Source organism: Salvia splendens, chromosome 4 (genome assembly GCF_004379255.2).
Source record: "Salvia splendens isolate huo1 chromosome 4, SspV2, whole genome shotgun sequence".
NCBI classification, from domain to species: Eukaryota; Viridiplantae; Streptophyta; class Magnoliopsida; order Lamiales; family Lamiaceae; genus Salvia; species Salvia splendens.
Window position 1 is genome coordinate 12,448,868 of NC_056035.1, and position 10,028 is coordinate 12,458,895.

At 43.8% G+C, this 10,028-nt stretch overlaps 1 protein-coding gene across 1 annotated transcript; it reads right to left on the bottom strand.

The window, feature by feature from the left end:
* Nucleotides 1-4,940: 4,940 nt before the first annotated feature.
* LOC121800367 (ethylene-responsive transcription factor ERF098-like) lies at nt 4,941-5,497 on the bottom strand. Its single transcript, XM_042199938.1, has one exon. It carries the CDS (start codon nt 5,469-5,471, stop codon nt 5,121-5,123), a length of 351 nt encoding a protein of 116 aa, XP_042055872.1. The 5' UTR covers nt 5,472-5,497; the 3' UTR covers nt 4,941-5,120.
* Nucleotides 5,498-10,028: the final 4,531 nt, after the last annotated feature.

Genomic DNA, 10,028 nt, shown 5'->3' on the forward strand with positions numbered 1-10,028 from the left:
CCCATCGGCCCACCCAAACTTCGACCTCAATCTAAGAATGAGGTCGTAGCACATCTTCTTGGTGAGAGGGTCTGTCGACTTCTCGTACAAGGACAAGTTATCCCCAAGTTGCTCCATCATCTGCACCTCCAGTGTTTGAGCCAACGCCGCGGTCGGTGATGGGCGCGGTGCTGACGCGCTCGCAGCAGAGACTTGGGATGCGGTTCTAGCTTCCCGCCTCGCCTCCCCCCGCCGCCGCCATTTCGGCCTCGGCCACCGCCTCGCCCCTACCATCGCCGGTTCGGCCACCCCCTGTGGGGGCCTCCACCTCCACACTACCGGATGTCGGGGTCTCTGGTGTACCCATCAACTGTTCCCATGTGAATCTATCAGATTCAGATAGAGGAGACTGGGTGTATTGGAATTGGGAGGATTGGAAGTGCTGAGACGGGTTGTTGATCGCGTCCATATTCGGCTGGTAGTCACCGAACCCCGATTGTTGGCGAACCACGTTCCTCTGCTGATGGGAGGATGACTGAACCCGGTATTGCGGCGATTGTGGACTCCACATCTGATTTGGGAAGTTGTCGTATACCGAGTCTCCATACCCCGGGGAATCACCATCTCCACCTTGCATCTTTGGTAGGATTTTAATTAGGTTTTGAAGTGTTCAAGTGTAAAATGGAGTGGGAAAAATGGAAATGGAAATGGTAAGATTTATAAAAGAATTTTCGAAAATTAAAAAAAATATATTTAAAATTTCGCGGCCCAGCTTTCGTTTCGTGGCTCCATGCAGTGGTGGGCCGCGGCTCACACGGCTCAGCCGCGTGAAGGCTGCGGCCGCGGCTCTCTCGTGGCTCTCGGCCCTCAGCCGCGATTCGTGGCTCTCTGCAGTGGGGGCCGCGCACCCGAGCCCCGGGTCGCGGCTCCCCTACTGTGGACACTCTTAGTGGTTAACATGAAAATTCCGAAGTCCATATTGGCATAAATAACAATCGGCTCATCCAATTTTATTAGAGCATCTCCAGTAACGGCGTCAAAATCGCGACGCCGATTTTTCGCCGACGCCGGTTCTGACGCCGAACCATTGAAACCGGAGTCGGCGAAATCGGCGTGGCCATGCCGATTCGCGCGATGACGCCGGTTCCGACGCCGATCCTCACGGCGCCATTGTGGGTCCCGGATCGGCGTCAAACCGGCGTTAGATTTTATTTTTTATTTTTTTTTCTTTTGAAAACACTATATATACGCGCTTTGAACGTCATTTTCATTCGCACCACTTGTTTTAACGAGTACTCTCTCTACCTTACTTTCTGTTCAAGATCAATAACGAGCAATGGAGAACAACTACGAAGGTACTCCAGTGACTCCCGGGGGATGGTCTCAGACTCCCCCGCCTCCCGATGTAGGGTCTCAGACGGCCCCGACTCCCGGGGTAGGGTCCCATACTTCCCCGGCTCCTGGGGGAGGTGGTTGGCCTCCGATGACCGGGTACTACAACATGTACCCGTGGCAGCAGATGATGCCGGGGTGGGCACCCGGCATGCAGCCCCCTATGCAGATGATGCCGGGGTGGGCACCCGGGAAGCAGCCACCGGCGCAGCAGAAGATTCCACCGGCGCAGCAGATGATTCCCCCGGCGCAGGGGACGCACGGGGGGGACAGCACCTATCGGCCGACTTTTGATTTTTCCACCGGTTCTTCGCACACATCGACCCCAACGGATGCACAGTATACGGAGACCTTCTCCTTAGCGGACTTGGGTTTTGATATGAACGAGGTTCCGGAAACTCTCATTCAAAGCCAGGGAGTAGGGCGGGGTAAGAAGAAGGGCAAGGCCAAGAAGGTCGGCGAGTCGTCGCAGCCGGAGGCGGAAATCCGGGGCTGGAGGAAGTGGACGGACGCGGAGAATGTTGCGGTTGCCAAGGAGGTCCCCGAGACCTCCCCGAGACGGCCCAGGAGGTCCCGACTCCTCGTTCGTTCGGTCACCGACCTCGCCCGGTTGGCCAAAGGCGGGGGCAACAGGTTGCGAGGGGGGCACCCCGAGTTCCCAGGGGGTCCATTCGACATCCCCCCTCGGCAGGTCTACCGAGGAGCTCAAATTCTTCGCGCGCCAACAAACGCGCGCTCAAATGGTGAAGACCTTAGCCGACTTCCAAGCGGCGGTGGACCCCGAGGTGAAGGATTTTCTTCGTGTATTGCTCCAGAGCCAGCGTGAAGAATTGGAGGCGATGAGGAGGGACACCGGCGGGAATAGCCGCGGCGTAGGTGGCGACGGAGGCGGGGGCGACGACGGTGAAGAAGCGCTGGGCGACGACGGAGACGAGGACGGCGGTGAGGAGTGATTTTGTTTTACTTTTTTAAATTAACGCACTTTTTAATTTTTGTACTTTTTTTTAAATATTGTACTTTTTTTTAAAATTAATGTACTTTTTAAGTTTTAATATTATTATTCGAATTTTCCGTATTTGTCTCGTAAATTAAATTCCGTATGTTGATACGAGTGTAAATTAAATTATATAATTGTTATTAGTGATGTGGATAGGTAGTGTGAAGGCTATGTGAGGGCTATTTGATGTCCAGTTGATGTGGCAAGCTGATGTGGCAGGAGAATTGTAGTGCTGATGATGTGGCAGTGTGAAGGCTATGTGAGGGCTATTTGACGTCCAGTCTTACTGGAGATGCTCTTAACTAGTCTAGTGCGTATTACTAAGGTCTAAGAACAATATATGACTTCATTTTCCTACGAAATTACATCAAGAAAAAACATAAGTTGTGAAAACAATGACTAAATTATTTGAACAAATAAGAATTGGATCAACTTCTTTAGCTTCCGAGCGAGTATCCTTTAACACCAAATCAGAATCTTTACAATCCAAAACTAGCACCAACCATTAGGCCATCTATTCTTGGAGTCCCATTTGGGCAGCCACGTGGAGCTCGGGTTCCCTAGCGTCGCGCATGCCCTCTGTTTGCGCAGCCGCCACCTCCAGAGGCGGCCTCTGTTGCGTCGATGGGAGGCACCATAGTCGTACTTTTCTTGGTTGGCCTTTAAAAAGGCGAAGATCTCATCTTTAATAGTTTTACTTGGATGAGATTTAAAGATCACTTCCTCAATTGTGGCTGACGGGAAGACTTGCTCGTGTCCTCTGCTCGTGTTGAGCCTCAAATAGCGCTGCTCGAGGGCCTCCTTTGGAATGTTGCGGGCCAGCAGAGGAGACGCCCCGCCCCAATTGTTGCTGCCGAATGAAGGGTGTTGTGGGGTTCTGAACTCCAGCAGCTCCCTCTGCCTCATTTTATCGAATATCAGTACATGTCACGTGTATATTGTTTAATCAGCTTGTAGTAATGGTTGCTTCTTATATAGGTTTATTGGAGCATCAAAGTGTTACATTCAAGATTATGCTAGTTTAGTGTAGATTCGGAGCTCAAGACAGAGATAGCGATTACTTCAAGAAATGGTACAATGTCGAATTTTTTATGTTGACAAAACTACAAAAGTGCAACTAAGAATTTCTCTTAGTTGTCTGATATATATGCCATTTTATGATTGAATCAACTTTTGATCAAGGGTCTGAAGATCCTCACTTTTACTTTTTATACTGTGAAATGATCGAAACACACGCATTTACCACCAGCAACAATATATACTTGAAAAGACTTATTTGGCAGAACTAAGTATAAATTGAATGTGACACTTATAAATAGTAGTACCAAGTGTTTTTCACTTTTTTTGAGTTAATTTGTGTATACTATAATATAATCGCCATAAGAAGGTTCACTCTTGGAATTAGTCATTGAGTAATTAATTTCAACACTTTATTCAAAAGGCGCTTTTGACAAGTTTTTTTCGATCAGTACTTTTTGTAGTTTGAACTTTGAAGTTTGCAGTGCACTTCTTGGTATTACAGTTAAGATATCATATAGTATGTTGTACATTTATTGCTACCGTTTTGAATATCATAAGGTAAGCCTAGGGGCGTAGCTAGGATTTCATCTGAGAAGGGGCAAAATTTTGTATATAGGAAAAATTTATATATTTAAGAAGGGACAATTAGTATAATTAGAGTATATAATTGGAAATTTATATGTAAATGTATAAGAGTGAGGTAGGGGTGAGGAGGGGCAATTGCCCCAGCACCTTGCAAGCCGGATCCGCCCATGGGTAAGCCTATGCACATTTGATCTAGAATTGTCTCGTACTAGAAGAAATATTCAATGATATCAAACTAATTAACGACTTGTATAGTTGAATTAATAAAACTTGCGACATCGCTTTTAAAAATAATATAAGTTCTGTAAATTACTCCTTTTGTCCACCATGTAAATAACCATTTACTTTTCACTTTTAGTATGCGAACCCCACATTCCACCAACTTTTTATACTCACAATCCAATATAGAACTAATACTCTCTCCGTCCACAAAAAAATAGACAAGTTTTACCATTTTTGGCCGTTCACCAAAATTAAACTCATTCTAAAAATGAAAAGTTTTAAATCAATACTAACCGTACACATCATTGTAAATGTGGACCCTATAACACTATTTCCACCACATTTTCCCCCCTTCTCTATTATTTTACCAATTATGCATTAAAACTCGTGCTGAGTCAAACAATTTTTCTTCACATAGTCAAACAATTTCTTAAAACTTGTGTCGAGTCAAAAGGGCTCTTTAAATGGTGGACGGAGGGAATACATGCATGGTGGTATCCGGTGAACTACATTGCAATTTCATCGAGCCAAAAATGAGCGCCTGCACGGAGTATTTTTTTACAAAAGTAGTAACTAAAAACTTCTTAATACTAGTTTAATGAGTACTATATTTTGATTAAGTAGATATAGTTTAGAGTTTAATTAAAGTGATATAACTAAACGATTATTTGTAACATGTGTAGTTATAAGTCCATAAATCACTAACTTATGAAGCAGAATTTGTCTTTGACCTTACATCCGAACTTGTGGTTAATAACAACATATTAATGGTAAGGCAAAAATTATTGTACGTAACCAAACTAATTTACATACTCCTAGTTAGTAGTATAGTTTCTTGCATTTCTGATCATCAACCTAACTTTCTCATTAAATATAATAGGAAAAAAAGAGTAAAGAAATGAATTACTAGTTTACTACTACAGTATTACTTAGATCTATCCTGTCCTCGGGTCTTTGTTTGGAGAAGTTCCTCCAACAAGTCATTATCAAAATACTCTAGCTCGATCACTCGTTCCTCCTCCGTTGCGGCAGAACGAGACGAGGACTCGGCAGCTGGGGCGGGGGAGGCGTAGTGGCCGTCGTTGGGGAAGTTGAGAATCGCCTGACGACCTCTCAGCGCATACGCGGCCCTATCGTAGGCCAGCGCCGCCTCCTCCGCAGACTCAAAGGTGCCCAGCCACAGCCGCGCCCCGTTCCTGTTGGGATCACGTATCTCCGCTGCGAACTTCCCCCACGGCCGCTGCCGGACGCCGCGGTACTTGTGACCGCCCTCCATTTTTATTTTTTAGCTATGTATGTGCTGACAAGTTTTATTGAATGCAAGAGTAGTTAGATTTGTATTGGCCATGCAAATGCCATATATATATATAATTACTATACACTATACACAGTGGTACTGAATTAACAATTATTAGGTCAGACGTGGCGGTTTGAATTCTTCGATTTTAGAAAGAATATTGACTGAAAGTAAAATAAATTTCAGACGGAATTTTTGTATATTTCTGAATATAATCCCACGAATTGAATTATTACATGCTCCTTTTTCTTTCTTTCTTTCTTTCTTTCTTGTATTCAACACTTTGCATTAATAAATTTACAAAAAGGTAGTAACTCTCTTGGAATCACACGTGTGTGAGAATTTCAGAATACTTTTACGAATATGAGTATAATTTATAATGATAAGATCCGCAGAACCATTTTGAAAGGCACTATTTAGATTTTAGACTACATATGTACAATTGTCAAGATATTCGGTACAAATTTTAAGGATTACACGGTTTAGTATGAAAGTAATACTGTAGCAATAAAATACTACTATGTATAAAAAAAGAAAATATAATTAACAGTGAAAGAAACAAATGGTCTTGAAGTTTATCTTTTACGCGCATATAGTCCTTGAACTTTAAAATTATTCTTGTAAGTCTATGGACTAAGGTATAATCACACCCATGATTTTTTTTACTATTCATCCAAATTTCCACTAAAAAAGGCCCTCAAGGCATGGAGGGTATTATTGGATTTTCATTAAAATGATATATCTAGGTACTGGATATAATATTTTCTCTATATCTCTCTATTAATGTATGATATTTTCTTATTGTCTGCGTATCTGAAATGATATTTTGTACTTCACTTTTTCAATTACTTTGTATCAAATCATTTTTCTTTATCTTTCTCTTAAACTTTTAGAAAGTAAACATTTAAATAAAAATACTATGAAATTATATTGTTCATTAAATAGTGATATTTCAAAAATGTCATTCATGCCTTGTGGGACATTTTTGGTGGAAATTTACGATGAATAGTGAAGAGTAAAGGCCAAAATTGATCTTAAACATATGATCAATTTACGATTTTGGTCATAGACATTATGTTTTGAATTTTTACATCCCAAACATTTCAACTCGGATCACAATCGGTCCAAAACTAACGGTTACGTTAAATTGTAACGGTCAACGTCTTTAAATGTAATTTTGACCCAATTAAGCATTATAATTATATTTTTTTATATTCTGAAAATAAAAAATCATATATTAAAACAAAATAAAATAATGCTCTAAATAATATTTCAAGGGCGGCCTCCCGCCGCCTCGCCCCCTCCGACCACCACCTCACGGCGGGTTTCTCCGACGGTACCGTCCGCTTCTTCCACATCCCCAGCGGCCTCCACCTTTCTACCTTCTACCCGCAGCACCGCGACCGCCTCGGTCGCTTCTCCAGCACCGTCGCCCGCCTCGTCTTCGCCACCCTCGACGGCGACATCCACATGGCCGCCTTCAACGACGTCTCTCCCCTCCGTATGGCCCACCTCGGAATTTCTCCGATGCCGGAAGGAAAGAAGGTCCGATTTCGGCAATATTCAATATCAGAGCCTCTCCGGCGACGGCAACGAGATCCATCCCCAATTTAACACCGAGGATTCCTTCAAAATCTTCTTCTTGTGATAGGCACTGCAGCCCGTCCCGGAGAGATTGAAGATTTTTATATCTCTCCTGATTTTGTACCTGTTGATGATCGACGTCGTCAGTGACGGCGCCGGATAGAAGAGAGAGCAGTTCAACACCAAAACGTCAATGTCTTGGGGGGTTTTAAGCTTGTCTTGGTTAGAAGTGAATCGATAGCGGAGAAGATGACGAGCTCCGCTTCTTCTCTGGCCAGTGCCATGGTCGGCTCCAGAGCAGGGACGGATCTAGGAATTCTTAACAAGAGGGGCAAAGATATACATGGAGAAATTTTAAAAATTAAAGAAGGGCAATTAGTGGAAGATTAATACAAAAATATCTATAATTGGCTATACATATATATAAAGAATAAAATATGAGCAGGGGCATTTGCCCCATTTAGCTTAATGCTAGATCCGTCCCTGCTCCAGAGGGATGTAATGGGAGGCTTCGGTCGCCATGGCCCTACGGAGGGGAGAGACTCCGTTGAAGGCGGCCATGTGGATGTCGCCGTCGAGGGTGGCGAATACGAGGCGGGAGACGGTGCTGGAGAAGCGGCTGAGGCGCTCGCGGTGCTGCGGGTAGAAGGTGGAAAGGTGAAGGCCGCTGGGGATGTGGAAGAGGCGGACGGCACCGTCGGAGAAAACCGCCGTGAGGTGGTGGTCGGAGGGGGCAAGGCAGCGGGAGACCGTCCTTGAAATATTATTTAGGGCATTATTTTATTTTGTTTTAATATATGATTTTTTATTTTCAGAATAATAAAAAATATAATTAAAATGTTTAATTGGGTCAAAATTGCATTTAAAGACGTTGACTGTTATAATTTAACGGAACCGTTAGTTTTGGACCGATTGTGATCCGAGTTGAAATGTTTGGGATGCAAAAATTCAAAACATAATGTCTAGGACCAAAATCATAAAATAACCATATGTTTAGGACCAATTTTGGCATTTACTCAATAGTGAAAAAAATAACACGAATATGAATATACTATAGTCCAGAGACTAACCAGAATATTTTTAAGTGTAAAATGTAAAATCCAGGGACTATTTATGTATTTCACTCTATAATTATCTAAAAAAATATTCAAAAATAAAAGTAAAATCATTTTAATGGTCAGACCAAAAGAGTCAATTTTTTAGTCGGGGAAAGAGTTGCCGTTGAATGGAATTCGAGTTAAAAACATAAATACTCCATATTGTCATTTAGGTCTATGAGATCATTTACATTTTTCATGCGGCTTAGGTCATTCCAGTTGAAATTTGAAACGACGGAAGTTTGGTGGTAGTATAAAACTATTTAAAATATATATACTACTTTCTTTGTTCCCTCACAGTTAAGGAGGAATTTTTGGTACAGACTCTAAGAAAGAAATGTTTGATGCATCCATAATGGTAATAGGCCAGCCATAGCCTAGCCATAAACTCCTCATGTCACATCATCAGGACAAGCATCTGGACAAGCAATAAGCTAGCCACATCATCACGACAAGCATCTGGACAAGCAATAGGCTAGCCAAAATAAACAAAATTATAAAAAATAAATAATTAACAATCACACAAAATACGAAATTAAATTTAAGACACAGATACGGGAAAATTCAATAATAATATTTAAATTAAAAAAGTACATTAATTAAAAAAAATTTACATTAATTAAAAAAATCTAACGACGTGCAGTCCTCCGCGCCCACAACTCTTCAATTAAATCATTTTGGAGTCGAATATGAGCATCCACTTGGCGCATGTCGGCATGTGCCTTGAGGCGGTCGACTTCATCGTGAGGTACCCCCTTCGTACGTTGGGGGCGGCCACGCCGTGGCTTGGGCCGCTTCATTAGCATCGTCATTGGCCCAACTAGTCAGTTGTACACCTTCATCTTCGACAATCATGTTGTGCAGGATAATGCAAGCGTACATTATATCAACAATGCAGTCGACATGTCACAAACGCGTTGGATCCCTAATTGCCGCCCATCGAGACTGGAGCACACCAAATGCGCGCTCCACGTCCTTGCGCGCCGACTCCTGCCGTTCCGCAAAGTATGTCTTCCTCTCATCTGATGCGCATCTGATCGTCTTCACAAAGACGGGCCACCTAGGGTATATCCCATCCGCCAAGTAGTAGCCCATATCATGCTGGTTCCCGTTGGCGATAAAACTGATGTCCGGACAGACGCTCTGGCACTGCTCGTTGAAAAGGGGCAACGAGTTGAGGACGTTGAGGTCGTTATTCGACCCGGCTACCCCAAAATATGTATGCCAAATCCACAGCCGGTAATCAGCTACGGCCTCGAGGATCATCGTGGGATTCTTTCCCTTGTAGCCGGTCGTGTAGAACCATTTCCAGGCAGCGGGGCAGTTCTTCCACTCCCAATGCATACAATCTATGCTGCCCAACATCCCGGGGAACCCATGCTTCTCCTCGTGCATCTGCATCAGATCCTGGAACTCTTCAGGGGTAGGGCTTCGTAGATACTGATCACGGAATATTTCAATGACGCCCTGACAGAAATACTTCAGACAATCCAGGGCAGTCGTCTCACCGATGAGGAGGTACTCGTCCCACATGTCTGCCGCTCCTCCGTAGGCCAACTGCCTGATTGCCGCAATGCACTTTTGTATAGGTATGTGGCCGGGTTTGCCAGCCGCATCGTACCTGAACCGGAAACACAAATATCGACACTCCAAAGCATCAACGATACGCATAAACACTGCCCTACGCATCCTAAAACGCCGCCTGAAAAGAGGCGCCCCAAATAGCGGCTCCTCCGCAAAGTAGTCTTCATATAGCCTCTTTGTATCAACCGGTTTATCTCGCGGGACGTATAGGCCTCCAACTCTTCGTTAATTTGTCGTTCGTACTCCTCAGCATCCCCACCACTACCACCAC

What these genes read in the sequence shown, in the direction of transcription:
- LOC121800367 (XM_042199938.1), bottom strand. Translation starts at nt 5,471, where the DNA reads ATGGAGGGCGGTCACAAGTACCGCGGCGTCCGGCAGCGGCCGTGGGGG.